The sequence below is a fragment of the Cololabis saira genome, chromosome 19 (genome assembly GCF_033807715.1).
Source record: "Cololabis saira isolate AMF1-May2022 chromosome 19, fColSai1.1, whole genome shotgun sequence".
Classification (NCBI taxonomy): Eukaryota; Metazoa; Chordata; class Actinopteri; order Beloniformes; family Belonidae; genus Cololabis; species Cololabis saira.
In genome coordinates, this window is record NC_084605.1 from 17876936 (window position 1) to 17898261 (window position 21326).

The window sequence follows — 21326 nt, forward strand, 5'->3', positions numbered from 1 at the left end:
CTGCCGGGTTATCCTAGCTGCTGTCTGCCGTTCACCAGAGCAGCTTGGGTGTGTGTGTTATTGTCCTAAATAGGCCAATTAATCACATTAGATCGAGTGGAGACCGTCCTTCGATGGGAATCGGCCCCAGGATGATTCCCAGCGAGGATGCGGCCGTGAGGAAGCGGGAGATCGAGGAGAAACTGAAGCAGGTCGGACATGGAGGAGGAAGGAGAGCAGAGCTCCGTTTGTCCCTGTAGAAAACATCACTAGTTTAACATGTTGACCATAGCATGCCAGTATCTCCAGGATGTGTGCCATCAGTGACCTGTATGTTTTTGTGTGATGCTACAGGAACAAGAGACGCTGTCGTTCATCCGAGAAAATATGGAGAAAAGCGACCAGTTGACCAAAGGCATGGTACGATGACAGGAAAACTAACTGCCCCCTCACCAGGAAATAGTTGTTTATTTCGGTCATGACATCACAACAAAAATAATAAAAATAAGACAAACATCAAAATAGCTTTTACAAAATTAAAAATGACAACAAGGAAACGAATACACTGTTAAAAGAAAACATTACAAAAAAAGAAACAAAAGTTTCCAAAATACAAATAACATCCAGACCGAAAAAAGGTGTAGGCTGAAGCAAAGCTTATTCATTGCCTACCCTCAAAAGCAGGGGTCACCAATCCTGGTCCTCGAGGGCCGGTGTCCTGCATGTTTTATTTAGGGTTTTCTCTGCTTTAACACACCTGATTCTAATTAATCATCGTCATCAGCTTGTCATTGAGGTCTGCACAATTCTCTTAACGACACAGTCACTTTTATCACGGTGCAATGAAGCAGCGAAACATGTAAAACATGCAAATGCACCCAAATGCATTCATTTAGTTATTTGGTTGTGGTTTTAAAGTTTTCAAAAGTTTGATACACAATTGAAGAGGCAAAAGTTTTAACACATACAAACACATGCCTACTTACTTATCTACTGTATGTGAGTGAGTCTGTCTCCTCACAGCACTGCCAGACACCAAAGCACCCAAGCAACTACATTGTTAGACAATTTATTGCTGTAACACTCGCTGTTATACACACACACATGCAGGACACCGGCCCTCGAGGACCAGGATTGGTGACCCCTGCTCAAAAGGATTATTTAAAGTAATAGAATAAAAACAAGAAGTAAGAGATTGAGACTGCCAGTAAAACAAATTGCCTCCATGGGGATAACAAAGATTCCTCGAGAAATAAGAAGGAAAAAAAAAAAGGTGCAGTCTATGTTTCCTTCATCCTTGAATAATCAAATCACCAATTAAATGAATACCCAAATCAACATAGTAAGCATCACCACTCATTACTTTGGTATAGAGAAATCATCCTTCTTTTCAATGTTTTTTTTAAAATAAGGTTCTACTTGATTTCAAATCCCTCTCCAACTTATTCCATACATCCACCGCTGCCACTGTAGCATCTCAGTTTGGTGTTGGTTCTGATTTTTGATTTCCTGTATATGCTCTCCCCTCTGAGGTTGTAGTGGCTTTGTCTTAAATTAAACATGTTTTGGATGCAGTCTGGCAGCATGTTCTTGTTGATTTTGAACATAATCTGTGCAGTTTTGAAGTCCACCAGTTCATTGAATTTGAATATACCACTCCAGCTTAAGAAACACTACATCCAACCGTAACCGAGTTAGTTTTGTTTGTGTGAGACAGACTGGTTTAGTCATTTCAAAAATTCTCAAACTGTTTTCTAACAGGGTTCAATGCCTCGGTCCGGGTGTGACGTGTTTTTCTAATGGGGTCAGAACTGGTCTGACCTTGTGAAAATAACAAGCAGAAATGAGTTTTTGTGTACGACCAGGTCTAATGTGATCCAAATGCATTCATTTAGTTATTTGGTTGTGGTTTTAAAGTTTTCAAAAGTTTGATACACAATTGAAGAGGCAAAAGCTTTAACACATACAAACATATGCCTACTTACCTATTTACTGTATGTGAGTGAGTCTGTCTCCTCACAGCACCCAAGCAACTACATTGTTAGACAATTTATTGCTGTAACACTCTGTTATACACACAAACAATTAATTCTTTAGTAGGCTACTGTCTTATTTCTGTTTTTAACCTGTGCTTTTATTTGTTGTCCTGGAAGGTTTCCATCCTCTCTTCATTCGAAAGTCGGCTGATGCAGCTGGAGAACTCCATCATCCCGGTCCACAAGCAGACGGAGAACCTGCAGCGGCTGCAGGAGAACGTGGACAAAACTCTGTCTTGTATGGACCACGTCATCAGTTACTACCACGTGGCCAAAGACACGGACAGGATCATTCGAGAGGGGTAAGCACAACAAACAGATTTGAAGGGATAAAATCAACTTTTGATGCATCATCATTTCCCTTTTCTGTCCCAGACCTACTGGAAGACTGGATGAGTATCTTGCTTGTATCGCAAAGATTCAGAAAGCTGTGGAATACTTTCAAGACAACAACCCTGACAGCCCTGAACTCAACACCGTGGTACAGTATCATTCTCTATTCATTCTTGAGCTAAGCATCCCTGCATCGCTTTTTCACAGCCAGGTAACTGGCAAGCAAGTTCTTCATAAGGTAAAATAATTGCAAGGCAACTCGGCATCAGAGGAGTGCCCGCCCCCAAAAATGTGTTTTCTGCGCATGCTCTGTTCGCAAGGAATCTTGGTCTTTTGAGTCCAGGACGTACTTCTAAACATGGAGAAACGCAAGACTAGGGGTGGGTATTGGGAAGGACCTCACGATACGATACGCATCACGATACTTGAGCCACGATACGATACACATTGCGATATCCCGATTATGCGATATCCCGATTATTATATTCTACATAGTTCCCCGAAAAATTTAAAAATGCATTACACATCTTAAAATCCAAGTTGTATATATGTACATCAGATGATAGTGATGGATCTTAAAATCCGAGTTGCACGTTCATCAGATTATAGTGACAATTCATGGGACAAACTGAGTCAAAACAATGTTTTATTATAACTATACAAGCTAAAGTTACAACATATTTGTATATGTTTTTCATATTATTTACATCATATGAAATTAACATTAAATTTAGTATGAGGTTGCTTTAATTATGTGGCAAATGATAATAAACACAAGAAAGATGGGTACTAAAACCAAGGACAGGCACAGTGATCAGTCAGTATAGATATAAATCCATAAATAAATAAACCTCTGTCCATTATTTTTCATTTTTTAAGGACAGGCAATTGTGTTATATAAAAAATAAATTATAAAATGAAATAAAACGTGAAATAAAACCTGAGCTCAGTGCAGGGCCCTCCCAGGGTTGGTAGAGAGTGGCAATGCCCAGGACTGTCACTTAGGTAGGAGCACTGGGTGATATAATGGGAAAAAGATCGGGGATAAAAAAAAAAAAAAAAAAATCGATATTCAAATTTTGAATATCGATATTGAATCGGCTGGAAAAGTATCGCGATATATTGCCATATCGATATTTTTGCCCACCCCTACGCAAGACCACGCCACACTTTTGGAATGAGGAGGAGACTAATCATTTTATAAATGTAATGAAGGATATGAACAGTTTGGCATTTTTAGACTGTAGAAAGTACGGGGATAGCGAGATTTACAAGAAGGTGAGCAAAAAGTTGCGCGAAGCAGCATTTGTTTTGAATTTGGATACAGGAAGAAGTGGAAATGACGGTAATTGCGTCATGACGTTCTCCACGCGTTGCTGGTTTGATCCAGATATCCCAAATGATTAATTACCATGTAAACGGAATATTCCAAATGTCTCAGTAACCGGAATAATAGCAATAACCCGAATTTTGACTGCATGTAAACGTAGTCTCTGAGACTTTAAAACATTCCAAAATAACCTAATTCTTTCTCATGCTCATTCATTACTTTCTCTTTGGATTTATTACATAACAACATGCAGGTTTACATAAGACAACTGATTTGAATTTAAACACTTTTCAAGATGAATAAACATAGTTCCAATGACATGAAAGTTTATCATCATCTGATTGTTTTCCATGAAATCCTGATTCCTTGTCTCCTGTTTTAAGTTTATTGCCTTTTCAACGGGTCATGCATCTAAATTGTCCAGTCATTTGCTGACGGTAGATGGTTGTTGCTTCTTTGCAGAAAGCTCGCTTTGAGAAGGGGAAAGAGCTGCTGGAGGCCGAGTTTCGCAGCCTCCTAACCCGCTACAGTAAACCCGTTCCCCCCATCCTCATCCTGGATGCCATCGGTACTGATGAGGAGCTGGAGGCGGATGACATAGTCCTTGAACACCTGCCTGAGGCCGTGCTGCAGGACATCATCTGCATCGCTGGCTGGCTGGTGGAATACGGACGTAATCAGGGTAATTCTGTATTTGTGATTTAGTTGATTCTGAATCGCTGAAAAGTGTTGACATCTACCTGCTTTAAAGATCGGCTCAGTCCTGCTTCCTATGAGGCAGAGCTTGGTCAGTTGAAATGCTCATACTGCAGTAAGAATTTGAATAGAAAACTATTTAAGCTGTTCCCAGATGTTTCAGAATATTTCTGGGATAAATGATTTGTACATCAATGAGCAGTATAAGCTCTTCAGTTTTGATTTGAATATTACTCTGTAGTTCTGTTGGAAACTATAAAGGGATAGAGGGTTATGTAATTGTAGAATCCCATCTTTGCTCTGTCCTCTCCAGATTTTATGAATGTGTACTACCAGATCAGGTCCAACCAGTTGGATCGCTCTATCAAAGGCCTGAAGGAACATTTCCGCAAGAACAGTGCCTCTTCCGGGATCCTCTACTCACCTGCCGTTCAAACCAAACGCAAAGATACGCCCACTAAAAAAGCTCCCAAGAGACCAGGTCAGTAGGATTTCTCCCATCATTCAGACATCAGCTGTTAATGCACCTCTTGAGCCTGCGGTCACAAACCCGAAGCACAAACCCTTTCCTCAGAGATTAAGGGTGCTTTCAGACCTGTGGCCCATTTGTTTTGTTCCGATTCAGGGGCTAAATCGATACAGTTGTTTTGTTTTTTGTTTGTGGCGTTTTGTGTTCACGAGGCAGCCGTCCGGTTCAAAGCTGTTAACAAATGCCATGCATGAACCAACTGTTCTCTCATTGGTCAGAAATGAACGCGGAAGGAGTTTCCTCTTCCGTACGCTCCCTGTTTCGGAACAACTGCTCCAAACGGGACAGGTGTGAAAGCACCCTTACTGAACACACAGCATGAATCTGTGTGATGTTGAATGCACTGAGTGAGCACTCTTCACCACATTCAGAGACTGTCTGATTAAATCTGTCCAGCCACGTTGTCCAGATTCAGGTGTCCTCCACAACCTGTACGGATGTTCTACATGCTGAACCATGGTGCACCTTCACTATATGCCTGTGATTTCACAGTCTTGTCTAACCATCTTTCAACCTTTCCTCTTATAATCCCTATGTTGCGATGACAGTCTACATCCCAGGTAAACACAAAGCTTTAGTGTGTGCATCATGCTTGCTTCTGCATTGGATACCACATTTCACAACCAATGAGAAACACGTACGTTTTGAGTACGTTTTGTTTGTTTTAACAGTTGAAGTTCACATTCACAGACATTAGAGGTTAATTTGTTCTGTGGTCGGATGTAGTTGGATATTTTCAGTGTGTAGGTCTTGATTTTCATGGCAGCATCTGCAGCAGGAAAATGCAGTTTGGTTTGGGACTAAATAAAAAATCCATGTTCCAAATGATCCCATAAACTCATTTCAGTTATTTGAACTCCAGCAGACACATTTTATCCTTTTTCAGCAATCTCCTTTCTTAAAGGAAAATATCAGTAAACATCAGTGTCTCATTGTTCATTGATTTATAAATGCAAATATGAAGTCTTTCATAGTGATATTTATAATTTTATATCAGGAAAAAATGAATCTATATTATGGAATTTCTTATTTATTATATAAAGAATTCATGAAGTGATTGTAAACAAAAGGAATGCATAAAATGATTGAAAAAGCAGATAGTACCCAGAGTATAATATTCTGTGCATCATTACTGACCTCTGCTGGTTCAGTATGTGTACTGCGTGTTAACGCAGAAACATCTTGCTCAAGCCTCGCTTCACTGCTGGAGGTCACTGGGTCAACTGTTGGAATAATAAACCGCTCCTGATGTAGTAATCATGGAGGTGTGTGTTTATGGGTCATTTTTGTTCCATTTTTACAAAATGCCCTTTTTCTTTTTTTTTTATGTGTTGCCTAGGAGACATTATTATATATTTTTTGTTTGTTCATAAATTCAAGCTAAGTGAACTTTGAACTGTGATGTATTTTACTGACCACAGAGGAAGTTAAATAAAAAAAAATGTAAAGTACTTTTTGCTCAGGCGTGTTCATGTTTGAAAATCGCAGCCTAAATAATCCAAGTTCTATGGATTTACAGCTTATCTGTCAGTTTAATACAAAACAGAATTAAAGACAATTACTTTGTATAATCAGCTGCACTAATCCTATTTCTTAGTGAGAATCAAATATCAGTTATATTAACGTTTTATGGTCTGCTGTCCATAAACGGACACTTATCTCACTTCCTGCAGAGACCCAAAGACGGAAGGCTGGTGTGTAATTGAAGGGAGGTGTTGATAAGAAGTGATCTGTTGGCCGGTGTCTCCTCTAGAGTTAGTTTGAGCTAGGGTAAGGTTTGTTGAGCCCAGCTAGATTGTCCCATTTGTGTTTTTTTTTTAGTAACAGTCAGGAACAAAACATGTAGCCACTGTAGTCCACATTTCTTCAAACAGTTAAAGTACAAACAGCTTTTAATCTAACGTCAGTGAGAAATGCTGATTCATTTCTTTAAATTAAACGTGTATTAATAAGTAGAACAATGATAATGGAGATGAAGGAGGTTATGTATCTCTGCTGCCATGAACCCAAGGCTCTGAAGTTTTCAGTAGTTCGGTCTTGGTGGGTTTGTGTGGTTAGAGGAGTCTGTGGTTAACTAACGGCTGATCATCTGCTTCTTCTTGCACAGTTTGAATAATGAAACAAGCTTATTTTTGTTGTGATGTTGACCTGCTTGAGTCTGAAGTTCTGTTAACATGCGCTTTTTCTACTGCTTGTGGACCTGAGGATCTGGAAATAATTAAAAGAACAGATGGCAGGAAACATAAAAAATTGTGAGCTTTTCAAAGTTGTAGCGGCTAAGTGGCTAAGTTTGTTTTTCTTCCGGTAGACGTAATTTCCGCCCCTCTATCCAATCAGAACCTTCCCAACCCCAGACCTTAAGCGGAATTGGATAAAGCCGATCAAACGTGTTTTCCATGTAAACCACAATTCGGAATTACTATTTCCATGTAAACTCGAAGGAAAATAGTTTAATTCAGAATAATTAATTCAGAATTATGAAACATCATGTAACCGTGGCCAGTGTGCTGAAGCAGGGTAGCATGTAAAACCTGCTGGATGGGGGCTCTCCAGGACCAGGACTGGCCACCCCTGGCCTACATGCATATACTCAAACGGCGTCTTCAAATCTTTCCACTTTGGAACCTGGTTTTAGAAATGATGGTTTACACACCCCCAAACACCGGCTGGGTTTTTATAAAACACTTCTACGTCTAGGCCTGAGCTTGTCTTCGTGTGGATGGGGCCTCAGTGTCCTGGAGGCGAGTGCCTTGATTGGTGGGGATATGTTCCACTTCCTCTCATGAGCAGGCCTTTCTTTGGTTGACCAGTGACACCACACAATAAAATAAGTGACAAACATTTATCTGCCAGTAAACTGTTGAGCAGTGAGCGGGGCAGCTTAGTTTTTTATGTCATGTATACAAATTTGGGATATAAAAAAAAAAACCTAATCACCATTAGTCATTGGTCCACAATCAAAATACTTGGCAGTTATTTAAAACAAGTATGGGTTAACTTTAAAGGCATGTTGCATTCATCAAACCTGATATAAAAATATTGAAAATCCCTTAAAATGTGAACTTCATAGTACATTGAGATTATTCAGGCCAAAGTAGCAAATGCTGAGCTGCTCAAATAATCCCGTAAGCATTGTTTGGCCAGAAACATCAGCGTGACCCCCATAGATCAATAACGATGTTTTTATTCATGTGCCCAGCATTACAGCTTTGTGTGATTTGTCTGATTTGTGATTGACAGCTTTCTGCATTGCAAGAAAAACTGATGAGTGCAGCTTTAAATGTCCCACATATTTACTAACCCTCTGATAAACCTAGACTTTGTGTTTAGATTTTTGTTACTCTTAATGTGTTTTAGATTTTGCATCCCTAAACCATGTAACAGAATATTTTGGAGTGATGCAGTGTTGATTGTATGTACTGTGATGGCTGTTTATACCTGATCTAACCTGTGTATTCTCTTCCATGACCCTGGGACTGTGTCAGCACAGCTGCCCTGTAGTGCTGTACTTTTTACTCACTGCTCCTGTTGTGTAGCTGTGGTGCTAGGCTGTGCCCCCCCCCCGCCCCCTTCCCCACATGGAAACCTCTGCTGGCTGCCTGGTGGTGGAGGGATGTGGTGTCTGTGTTTTATCACTCACTTTCTAGATCTCCCTTTTCTTCTTCTTTTTCTTCTTCTTCCTTCTTGTGTTTCTTGGCTCTCTGGACCTGGCTGCTCCCCCTCCTGTGGACTCTGTCTCTGTGTTTATGGGACCAGGGACCATTCGCAAGGCTCAGAACCTTCTGAAACAGTACTCACAGCATGGGCTGGATGGGAAAAAGGGGGGCTCTAACCTCACTCCTTTGGAAGGTAAAGCACCTTGGTCTTTTCTTCACCGCCTGTTTTTCTTCTTCCATCAGTTTCAGTTCCACAGAGTCACAACAGTTTTTAGATGCTGCAAGGCTTCAAAAATCCAGTTATTTTTTTTTTTTATTTATTTATTTGCACAATGACAACAGTAAAGTTTTTTTTATCATACAAGGACAAATAATTTGTGCAGGAGAGGAAAAGAAGCCCGAAGGGCTTATAAAAAATCCTCCCCCTCAATACAAAATCTCCAAAACAAATCAATCAATAGAAAAAGAATAGAAAGGAAAAGAAAAAGTAAAAGAAACAAAGAAAAATACAATAAACACCCAAACAAAAATATCTATGAAATGGCAATTTCATTTTAGTACGAATAGCCTGTTAATTTTGTCTATATAAAAGATACCCCATTAAGTTGGTCCTAAACATTTTTAAGGATGACACTAACTTAAGAGATCTATTTAAACAGTTCCAGAGTTGAGGGGCCATGGAATTTGATAAAGGATTGGTGACTGCAGGTACGACAAAGAGGTAAATGAAAGTTCTTCCCACCTCTAAATGAATAAGAATGAATATCTGATGATAACAGAAAAAAATTATGAAAAGTGCCTGGAATGTCTTGTTTGAAATGAATGAACTTAAACATAAACAGGCATGTTTGAAACTTATTAATAGAAAAATTGATAATAATTTAAATTTGCTAAATAAGGGTGCAGAAGGTGCTTGATGAGAAGAAAATGAAATAATTCTCAAGAATCTTTTCTGAATTAGAAATAATTGGTTAAGGTACGATCACCAACAGTTAAGATCACCAACAAATATGAAATGAACGCAGATTATCTTGACTCCTCAAGACAGCAGTTTGTATACCAGTTAAATTAAAATGTACAAGGAACTAGAGTCAAAACCCTGCTGAAAATGCTGAATGTAAAATCTGAAGGCCATAAGTTTAAAAATAAAATTTGGAGAGCAACCAAAAGCCAGCAGTCCCTGCTGTCTTTCAGTGGTGCTACCAGTGAATGTTAACCCGTGTGTGTGTATGTGTGTGTATATAATATATTATATATATATATATATATATATATATATATATATATATATATATATATATATTACACACACACACAAAGAGCAAGAGAATGTTGTATTATTTTCTTTGAGGTCAAAAGTTTCCATACATTTCCTTAGTATTTAGTAGCGTTGCCTTTGAACTGCATGACTTGGGTCAAACGTTCTGGATAACCTTCCACAAGCTTCTGACGGGACTCTGCTGGAGTTCTGGTCCATTCCTTCCGACAGAACCGGCCCCGAGTCAGGTTTGCCGCTCGCCTCGCTCACACACGCCTTTTCAGATCTGCCCACGAATTTTGGACAGAATTGAGATCAGGCCTTTGTGACGGCCACTCCGAGACCCTGACTTTGTTTTCCTCAAGCCACTTTTTAACTCTGTTGGCAGTGTGTTTAGGGTCATAGTTCCCCTGGAAGAGATTCAGCTTCCTGGGTGATGTCTTGAGATGTGGCTTAATATTTCTATGTTAACGTCTTTCTTCATGAAGAGATCCAGTTCCTACTGGAGTAAAACAGCCCCACAACATGATGCTGCCCCCACCGTGCGTCACAGTTGGTCTGGTGTTCTCAGGTCTACACGCCCCCCCGTGTCCTCCAGATGTAACGTTGGTTATTATGGCCAAACAGTTCCACTTTAGCCTCATCAGACCACAGGACATGTCTACAGAAGTTAAGGTCTTGGACACACACTGTAATCTGGCTTTTTTATGTTTCTTTAGGAGTAATGGCTTCTCTCTCGCTGAGCCTTTCAGCCCATGTCCGTGCAGGACCCGTGTCACTGTGGACTCTTTCTTACCAGCTTCATTCATCTTCACAAGGTTTTAGCTTTTGTTCTGGGGTTGATTCTCACATTTTGGACCAAAACACGTTTATCTCTGGGACACAGAGCCCGTCTCCTTCCTGAGTGGTGTGATGGCTGGACATTCCCATGATGTTTATACATGCGTATAGTTGTTTAAACAGATGAATGTGGCACCTTCAAACATCTGGAAATTGCACCCGTGGATGAACCAGACTTGTGGAGCTCCACGATTCTCTCCCTGATCTCTTGGCTGATTTCTTTAGATTTTCCCATGATTTCAAGGAAGCAGAGTGTTGGAGGCGTGGCCTTAAAAGACATCCCCAGGTGTGCCTTCAATTAACTCACATGTTGTCATGTTGTCAGTTAACCTACCAGAAGCTTCCAAACGAATGACATCATCATCCGGGCTTCCCCCACGTTATTTACACACAATTAAACTTTTGACCTCAAAGAAAGTAACTTGAAATTCTCTCTCTCATTAGTGTGGCATTTAGCAAAATTAAATAATTTTGGAAATCCTGACTGATGTGAAACACTAGAAGTTTAGTCGGATCTAACTTCAGACAGTGAGACAAAAAATATTATGGCTTTCATAGAACTTTTTTTTTTTTTTTTTTTAAGAGAAAAGTGCCTATCAAAAAATGTATCAAGCATTAAACTAAGTTTGATTGCTTTAACAGGTGCAGGCCTTGCGTCGGTGCAGAGTCACAATGACCGCATACACACCACAGTCTGTACAGCCAAGAAAATCTGCCACTAGTTAGAAAATCCTGGGATTCCTGGACTCAATGATAAATTAAGTGCATAAATAACCAAAAAACAATTATAATTATTTCAACTTGTGCTGTTCAGCTACTGACATTAATAAAATGAGCAGTTATTGAGCTTAAACTTTTCAAAACAGTGCAGTAGACCCACAGTAGCTTCTGCAGAAACCAAAAAGAAAATAAATCAAGCAAGTTTAGAAGATCTTTGAGAGCCTGTGAGATGGATTCAGAGTGATTTCAGTGTGTGAGGATGTGGTTTATTACCAATCACTGCAGTGAAAGCTGTTGTGACATTTGAAGCTGGTTTCTGTCTCGTAGTTTATCTTTGACTGATTTCAACATCATTCAATGCACACAACGTTTGGCCCCTCCCCCGCCCAGCTTCGGGTGTCCCCTTCCTCTTCTCCGGTGTCCCTGCTGGTGCTTGGTGGTGGTCAGTACAGCTGCTCCAGAGTCAGGATTGTCTCCCCCTTTGTTGCTCGTCATGACCCCGGTGGTTTGACTAGTGTCCTTGCTGCCCTGCCCCACCCACCAGGTTATGATTACGACCTGTGGGTCAAACACCACTCTGATCCCCTGACTGAGAAGCATGGGGCTGTCACAGGTGAGTGACAGGAACACGCTGTCAATGGAAGGGAAATAAGCTGTTTAGAGAGGTGGTCCTTTTTTACAGAGTTTACCTACTGCATCTTCAACACATTTCATCGATTTACTCATTAAATACAGTTGTAGCCTGCAAATACAACACATATCCTGGAGATAAACACAGTAGTCTCGATTCGTCATCTTGATTCAAAGTGTTTTTAATATGTCGACCAAAGCACCGGAGTCCATGTCTTATATTAAATGTTTTTAGTTTAGAGGCTGACTGGAGCTCTTCTTATTACCTCCCAGGGAAGGATGATGTCCTGGACATTGAGATTGATTCATATATCCACTGTATCAGCGCCTTCGTCAAGCTGGCCCAGAGCGAGTATGCCCTCCTGACAGAAATCATCCCCGAACACCACCAGAAGAAAACTTTTGACTCCCTCATTCAGGTTAGCTCTGTTTTTCTGGGGTTTTTTGTTATTTTTGGTCTACCTCAGTGTATTCAACAACAGTAATATTGTAAATTAAGCGCATAATAAAGGTATTATTTTGTCTTTAATTGTTCTTAAAAGTCCCCTGATCAAAGGGTCAAATAGTGATGACAAAGGTTTTAGAAACACTCCTCTATTACTAATACAGCAGTGTTTCTAAAACATTTAGTCATTGAATTACAGAAATCAAGCTTCAAAAATGGTGCCAAACCACATATTTTGCCAGATCTTTTTATAGTGATAAAAAAACACATTTTGAAGGGGGGAAAAAAGCGATGGGTTAAAAAAAGAAAAGACCGATTGGGTCTTAAAAGTAGGTGAGTATATGTTTAGCTGTTACACCTTGGCTAATGGACAACAGGAAGCGATTTGCTGCTCCAACAAATTTTCTTCTCTTAAAGCAATAAAACAGGACGTGACGGTTCACACCTTGATAATGCAATATTGTGAATTATAATTTTTCTACTTTGAATCTGGCGATGCTGGCAGCGCTGTGAATAATGATCATTCACCATGGCAATTCTGTTCCCTATACACTCACCGGCCACTTTATTAGGTACACCCTGCTAGTACCTAGTACTTAATCCTTCGTGGCATAGATTCAACAAGGTACTGGAAACTTTCCTCTGAGCGATCGGTCCATATTGACATGATGGCATCACGCAGTTGAAAATCCCAGCAGATCAGCAGTTTCTGAAATACTCAGACCAGCCCGTCTGGCACCAACAACCATGCCAGATTCAGAGTCACTTCAATCAATCAATCAATTACTTTATTTGTCCCCAAGGGGGCGATTAGTTACGCGACAGGAGAAGCACACAATGTTAAATATACATAAAATATACATAATAAATTACAATAGTAGTACAGACCTAAGTTTGAGAGTGAAGGCTTTTTCACCCACTACCTTTTCCTTCCTGCATTTAAAAGAACAATAGCGGAGGAAACAAAGAAGTGTTTATATCGGTTTGTATTTGCAAAAGGGAGTCTAAGCAGTAACTGATGGTAGAAACTGAAACTGTTGATGTAAGGGATGTGAGCAATCAGACAATATGGAGTTTGCCTTCTTGATCAGCTGTTTTTTTTATAAAGTTCTTGTAAAGTTTGTTGAGCCGACCCGATGATTTTACTGCTTACACTGACAACCTTATTGAACCTTAAGTGGATATGACAAGCTTGGATGAACTCCATAGCGCCACCTATTTACTTCATGCACAGCACATAGAAAAAGTGCCTTTGGGCAGTCAGCCTTTTCCTATCGAGCAGCTCATACCTGGAACACTGTACCCATAGAAATAAGGAACATCACGTCTCTTTATTCCTTCTCTAAAAACACAAAACAGTGGTTACTTGATAATCAAACATGCTGTCATAATCTGGTATAGGGGTCAGGTTATTGTTTTTACTACCTGTTTGTGCTTTTGTGTGAGCTAATGTGTTTGTGTGCTCTTGTTCTTCATTTATGTTGTTTGTCATCATTCGGAGTTATGTCATGGTTTTACTAATTGTTTGTACTCTGTGCTCTAGTGTTTTAGTGTGTTCTCTTTCAATGTTTTTTATATATGCCATCAACCTGCCAGGGACCGCAGATGTAAATTAGCCTGTATGGCTAAATCTGGCACATTTACATGATGGACTCAAGTGCTCATGTTAATTAATGTGCGTTGTCCCTTTTTTAAATAAATAAATAAATGAAATCAGATCAGCATGAGATTCGCACTGAACATACTCAAAACTGTTGTCATGCAACACAAAGTTTTGTGGATGGACATCTATCTATGTCATTCACCGTGAAACAGGAAGTGGATGGTTTTGCCAGATGTGTATAAAAAAAGGATGTTTGTGTGTCATGTGACTGCCCCCACCTGCACAGAGATCCATGAATCATTCCTATAGCACCACCTTGTGGTGAAAGGAAAAAAACAGTCTCAACTCGCAGGGTTCGACGGCTGCAGCTGCGCGTCCAAAGCACTTGATCAGTTTATGACATAACAGCTGGACGCAGCTTCACCTGGAGCGATTATCAACTTTAAGCAAATAAGGTCGTCCAGCACGTGGCAGTTGTCCAATTACAGTTTGTCAAAATGACAAACTGTAAATTCACATAGGTGAGGTTGTGCTGAGAATGACGCCAAGCAAGGCAAGATGAACAGTTTTAAGTAGGGGTGGGTTAAAAATATCGATATATCGATATTTTATCGATATGCATGTGTAGGAACGATTATCGATACATAAATCCAAGTATCGATTTAAAAAATCCAGATTTTTTCCCCCATTTTATCACCCAGTGCTCCTACCTAAGTCAGTCCTGGGCATTGCTCCCTCTACCAACCCCGGGAGGCCCTGCACTGAGCTCAAGTCTCCTCCTTACTTGAGGAGCGAGCAGGCTGCTTCTTTTCACCAGACAGGGTGGGGTTTCTCTGGCCGGACGTGGCAGGTGGAAGGATCATGTTATTCCCTTATTGTAACCAGAATATCGATATCGTATCGTATCGGTATCGTATCGTATCGGGAGGTCAGTGATGATACCCAGCTCTAGTTTTAAGGTGAAATATAGAGCTAAATTCAAAATTAGTCAAAAATGGCCAAGTGTACCCAAGACTCCAGACTGTCAATGTTCTCAGAATGATCACAGACATGTGAAACCTTTTAAAGAAAATATTATAAAAGTCACAAAAATAACAGTGAGCGTACGCTTAGGGGTGTGGCTGTGACAGCGTGGCCGATCACAAGAAGTGATTTACTGCTCCAACCTACAGTATTTTCTTCTCTTGTCTGGACTTTAGAAGATGTGATGATTCACACCTTGATGACACATTGTCGTAAAATATAACCCTTGAACATTGTATGTGGCTGTGGTGGCAAAGTTGCAGTATTTTTATGATTTGCCATGGCACTTCTGAACAAAACTGAATGGTTGTCTCAGCACCGGACCACCACAGGGTACTGTACTCACACCATTTCTCTTCATGCTGTACATCTCTGACTTCCAGCACAAGTAGGAGTCCCGTCATCTTGCAGAAATATTGACAATAGTGACAGAGATAGGCTTGGGTCTGCAGGACCCGGGTTAAAGTCCCCGAGATAGGAACTGAGTGGATTTTGGCAGCCTGTTGCTCAGCCATACTTTATCCTAGAGACATATTTCAAATGTTCAAGGAATCGGGATAAAGATACTAGAGAAATTAGTCCTTTGCTTTTAACTGATCACTAGTTACACCAGGAGCAGTGGGCTGAAGTAACTGAAGCACTTGGAGCTGTGCTCCCTTGTCCAGAAGGGCGTAGTCCGAGCCACATCAAAATACTGCACAGAACCCGCAAGCTGCCCGGAGATACTAGACCACCAGAGCAGTTGTCTGCAGAGTCAGTTGAGTCATTTTGTTTTGTTCTTAACAGGAAGCACTAGACAACCTGATGCTGGAGGGAGACAACATCGTGTCTGCAGCTCGTAGGGCCATAATGCGACATGACTACTCAGCCGTCCTCACCATCTTCCCTATCCTCAGGCACCTGAAAATGAACAAATCAGAGTTTGACGCGACGCTTCAGGTCTGAGCACAATCTCATATAAAGAATAGTATTCTAGTGTTTTACTTAGAATTAGTAATATAATAACATAGTATTCTACTTCATACTGTGAGCAGGGCACAGCTGCAGGCACCAAGAACAAGCTGCCTGCACTGATCACCTCCATGGAGACGATTGGGGCCAAAGCTCTGGAGGAGTTTGCAGACAGCATCAAGGCATGACTATAACATTTCAATCTTTTACCAATCATTGTCAGTCAGTAATCACTCATTGTATCCCCACTTTCTTTACAGAACGATCCTGATAAAGAGTACAACATGCCCAAAGATGGAACAGTCCATGAACTAACCAGTAATGTGAGTTCTATTTTCTGTGTGCTGCTATTATTTCCTGTCATCACACTTCAAGTCTCAACCCCTTTTCCTTGAGGACTCTTTATATTTGTCCGAGTAAGGGGGTCCTAGTGGTCTCCTGGAGAACAGCTGGACAAGTCAAGCTGATCTCTCCCCTCTTCTCTGTAGGCCATCCTGTTCCTGCAGCAGTTGCTGGACTTCCACGAGACAGCAGGAGCCATGCTAGCTTCACAAGGTACTGTGAGTGTAGCATTGTCAGGGAAGCATCTCCCTGCTGCTGCAACGCTGCACAGAAATTACTGACCGCTCTGACGTTATTTGCAGTAGGGATGGGCGGTATGGACTAAAAAATGTATCACGATAACGATAAAAATGACGATAAAAAAAATACCAATTCAACTCCACCTTTGTAACTATAAATCTATCACCACATTCAGTCTTTGAAGCCCCCAAATCACTGCTCTAAAACAATACTAAATACTAACAAACTACACCAAATAAATTGAATTGATAAAAACCAATTAAATGAGTTACACCTGTACTGCAAAACTGGAATGACTCAAGCTCCTCGCTCTCAGATCCGCCTTCCGCCATTCTTTCTTTCTTTCTTTTTTGGATCATTTCTTTCTTTCTTTCTTTTTCGGATAATTTCTTTCTTTCTTTTTAGGCTCATTTCTTTCTTTCTTTCTCGGATCATTTCTTTCTTTCTTTCTTTCTTTCTTTCTTTCTTTCTTTCTTTCTTTCTTTCTTTCTCGGATCATTTCTTTCTTTTTTTTCTTTCTTTCTTTTTCGGATCATTTCTTTCTTTCTTTCTTTTTAGGCTCATTTCTTTCTTTCTTTCTCGGATCATTTCTTTCTTTCTTTCTTTCTCGGATCATTTCTTTCTTTCTTTCTTTCTTTCTTTCTTTCTTTCTTTTTAGGATCATATATTTCTTTCTTTCTTTCTTTTTAGGCTCATTTCTTTCTTTCTTTCTTGGCTCATTTCTTTCTTTCTTTCTTTCTTTCTAGGATCATATATTTCTTTCTTTCTTTCTTTCTAGGATCATATATTTCTTTCTTTCTTTCTTTCTTTCTAGGATCATATATTTCTTTCTTTCTTTCTTTTTAGGCTTATTTCTTTCTTTCTTTCTTTCTTTCTTTCTTTCTTTTTAGGCTCATTTCTTTCTTTCTTTCTTTCTTTCTTTCTTCTTTCTTTCTTTCTTTCTTTCTTTCTTTCTTTCTTTCTTCACGTACGTTCATCGTTTTTACCGCGAGATGACAATTTCTTACCCTGGGGAATTTTTTTGACGGTACATCGTGAACGGTAAAATATTGCCCATCCCTAATTTGCAGATATGTTTTTTTTTTTTTTTTTTTTACGAGAACAGTTAAAGGGTATAAATGTGCCACCACTGTAACCTTTAACCAAAAAACAAAGCATAGAGTACGTTTTTAAATTCACAACAGTGAAGGTTCAGTAACTTTCTGTTGTACATGTCAGATGATCATGACATTTCCTGAGGGAACTGATATTTGGACAGAATTTTTCTAAAACAGTTCAGATTACTACTGATCATTTCTATGCAGTGTGATTCTTTGGATGGTTGCACCTTTTTCAACGCTGTGCATCCCACTTGCCTGAGTTGCACACAGTCTGCTTTCCCAGTTCAAGTTTTTACTGCAAGATTGTTTCCCGTCTTCTGGCTCTGCCCCTTTTGTCTGTGAGAAGCCTCAGACCTCTTCTCTCTGCTTTCACACAAAGCCCTTGTGCTACACTTTTCCTCCAGTTCAGAAAGCTCTCAGGAAACTTTACCTGTGTGTCTGGCTGTTCTCTGAAACCTGTTGTTAGCTGCTTCTCCTCTCTCCAAATCCTGAAAGCCTTACTGCTTGGCTGATGACTGTTTGCTTACTCTGCACTGACAAATCTCTCTTTTAACCTTTTTGCACTTGTGCCTCTTTGTCTCTTCTCTCTTGCCTTGCCTTGGCCCTTTTAGTACTGGGGGACACTTACAATATACCTTTAGACCCCCGAGGTAAGCACAAGACTGTGTAGGCCCTTTATGTCCAGGTTTGGATTCTTAATGTTTATGAAGTTGTGTCAACAGTTTCAAACTGTAATCTTAGCTAGTTAATCCGAAGCAACACCTGTCACGTGCATGTTATTATTTTACGACCACAAATCTGAAAAATGTGGGATATATAGATTATAATTAAAGGGGACCTACTATGAAAAACACGTTTTTTCTTGCTTTAACATATATAAAGTGGTCTCCCCTCAGCCTGCCAACTCAGAGAAGGAGGAAAGCAACCAAATTCTGCAGTGTCTGTACAGCCGCCCGGATGAGCCATCCAGTGTGATGTGGCTTCTACGAGCCGTTCAGATTCTGCTCCTGTCGTTACGTAACGAAAATGCGATTTACTTAGGTTGGCCTCCGATGCGTGAAACCACGCCCACAACTAACTCCGCCGGCCGGAGCTTCCGCCATTTTTTCGTAGCGGTGTATCGCCTCATTCAGGCAGCCAATCAGCACAGTGCCTCGTTATCATAGCCCCGCCCACTCAGAATCCTGCATAGATAATGAGGTTAGAGAATGGGAAGATAAAGACATGGCTCAGAGGCTGAATTTCTAATTTATCTAGCAAAAACAATCAATAACTTGTTTTTAAGGCATTCAAGGCCTGTTTAAAATAGGTATTAGATGCCATAATAGGTCCCCTTTAAACTTTTTATCTTATTTCTTTGCACAGTTTGAACCAAAGAGATGGAATTTCAGGCCTGCAGCAGGTTCCAAAAAGGTGCGATGGGGCAGATTTAAAGCTAGTAAGGAGGTGAATGGGTTAAAATAAATAAATAATTAAGTTATTTTAAACAAATGACGAGATTTGGTTCAAGAGTATTTGTCATGGAAAGTTAAGTCTGTAAGTTGCCGCCACATCAGGCACTGATGACTTTACAGCCACAGCTCCAGCCAACCGCCTCAACAATAGAGGCATGGAACAGGACCCGGAGGTGAGCATTAGAGACTTTTCTGACAGGTTCTTCTACAAGACATTCACAGCAAACCATCACTGTATGTTTGGACCGGACTCGACTCTCTTCCTTCTTTCTGTCATCAAATCCACCTCACCATCAAAGAGTTGACACTAGAGATGCACCGATCGATCGGCCCCCGATCGGGATCGGGCCGATAATGGCCCTATCGGCATTGATCGGACATCGGAAAAATAATAGTTCAGAGCGGCCGATCTGATGACGTTTACAACAACAAACACCGCCCGCGTTCCCGCATCTCAGACCGAGCGGTCCTGAGGGAGCGTGACCGGCCTCGCCGGTGCGGGAGTTTTACAACGTCTGAAAAGGACAACAAATTTGCAGTTTGCAAAGTGTGTCCATAGGAGATACCATGAGGAGTAATATTACAAAAGAATCACAACATAACAAAGCTTATTAGACATTTGAAAGTTCTTCAGACGGAGTAGGCTATATTGAGTTTTCAAAGTTGGCTGCCGCAGAAAAAGGGGAGAGAAAAAAAGGAGCGCGCGCAACGTCACTAATTCAGCTGTAACACCTGTAACAGAGACTTATAAACGACAGGATCAAAAATAAAGAACTACATCGTAAGGTAATGAATTCATATGCTTTGCTCATCAGCCGCTTTCTGTTGTAGCAGACATCAGGTTTAAACACGTTTGCAGCTTGGATCCGCGGTGCGCGCTGCCGTGGTGCGCGCTGCCGCCTCGTAAATATTTCACTGATGAAATCCTGTCGGAGTTTTACCAAACTATAAACAGTCCAAAGCCTCATGCAGGACGACAATCGTGTCAGTCGCTTCACGAGCTCTAGTGTGAAGAGTTTTGCTTCACTCACAAGAGTTTCCTCACACGCGGCGGATGCTATCACTAAAGCTTTCACAAAGCTTAATAATTCATAATTAATTTTTATTTTAAGATTTAATTCCTCTTTCCACAGGAAAACTAAGGTTTATAGTTCGCAACTTCTATCAACTTTAAGAGAGTGACATGTCTGCTGTTTCTGTGTTGGTCACATGTACATAATTATTACCACAGGAAAGCTGAAGCTACTAAACTGCACTTACTCTTTGTAAGCCGAGTTTACACCTAATCTCCTAATTTTTATACCTAATAATACAATGTCAGTGTCGTGTACATGAGACAACAATATTGACGAATTTATGGATTTCACCCTGTGATCGGTGATCGGCAAAATCGGGATCGGCCGATACTGGTTTTCGAGATCGGTGATCGGCACTCAAAATCCTGTTCGGTGCATCTCTAGTTGACACCTCACCTCATCTCTTCACCTGGATGTCCAGATCACGTGGCCACAAATCTGATGTTACAATTATAAAAATCAATCATTGACCCAGGGTGTCCTTAACTTTGAACATGGTGTTTGTTATGGACAAACTGGAGCTTGTTTAGAAGTCCACCATCAGAACACCCCCGTGCTTCAGACCAGAGGTGTTGTTCATCATGTGGTGACCCACATGAGCATTGAAGTCTCCCGGCAGAACAAGAGGGTCTCCCTTTAGAAGCACTTTCCAGCTAACCAACCAAGGACTCCAAGAAGGATGGTGCATAAGCACAAACAACATTTAGAACCCGTTCTTTGATCTGAAAGTGCAGGGATCCGATCAGGTCTGTTTGAGCAAGGACACATTTAAACATGCAGGGTTGAAGAACACTGGATGAGGGCACTAGAATACAGGCAGGACTACATCTACAAATGCCACTTAAAACTTTATCAAGCAGAAAACTCTGAAGTTCAAAGCCAGGATATGTGATGGTAAGGGTTTGTATCAGTGTGCATTTACAAAGCTAATTTATACCTCTGATAGCACTATTAATGCATAGCACAGTGACATTTAACAGCATCGTTTGCATCATAAGGTCCATATATTTTTGACTGAACAATGCATAACCACATCCTTGCACACATTACAAAGGCCTGGCTGAGGAATGAATGATAAACAGTTA

The 21326-nt window shown here is 40.5% G+C and overlaps 1 protein-coding gene across 5 annotated transcripts in view; it reads left to right on the forward strand.

Moving 5' to 3' along the window:
* exoc7 (exocyst complex component 7) overlaps positions 1-21326 on the forward strand; it is a 25182-nt gene continuing 3856 nt past the window's right edge. The window contains exons 1-14 of one of the 5 annotated variants that reach the window (XM_061708950.1): positions 1-191; positions 334-399; positions 2133-2317; positions 2391-2496; positions 4141-4360; positions 4688-4855; positions 5452-5463; positions 8660-8752; positions 12281-12426; positions 15865-16017; positions 16113-16211; positions 16290-16352; positions 16518-16584; positions 18323-18361. In XM_061708950.1, coding sequence (XP_061564934.1) covers positions 114-191; positions 334-399; positions 2133-2317; positions 2391-2496; positions 4141-4360; positions 4688-4855; positions 5452-5463; positions 8660-8752; positions 12281-12426; positions 15865-16017; positions 16113-16211; positions 16290-16352; positions 16518-16584; positions 18323-18361 — 1495 coding nt within the window. In that variant the 5' untranslated portion in view covers positions 1-113. Of the gene's footprint in view, positions 192-333; positions 400-2132; positions 2318-2390; positions 2497-4140; positions 4361-4687; positions 4856-5451; positions 5464-8659; positions 8753-11921; positions 11991-12280; positions 12427-15864; positions 16018-16112; positions 16212-16289; positions 16353-16517; positions 16585-18322; positions 18362-21326 lie in introns of all 5 variants that reach the window. The other 4 variants (XM_061708953.1, XM_061708951.1, XM_061708952.1 and 1 more) reach the window with 4 other exon arrangements.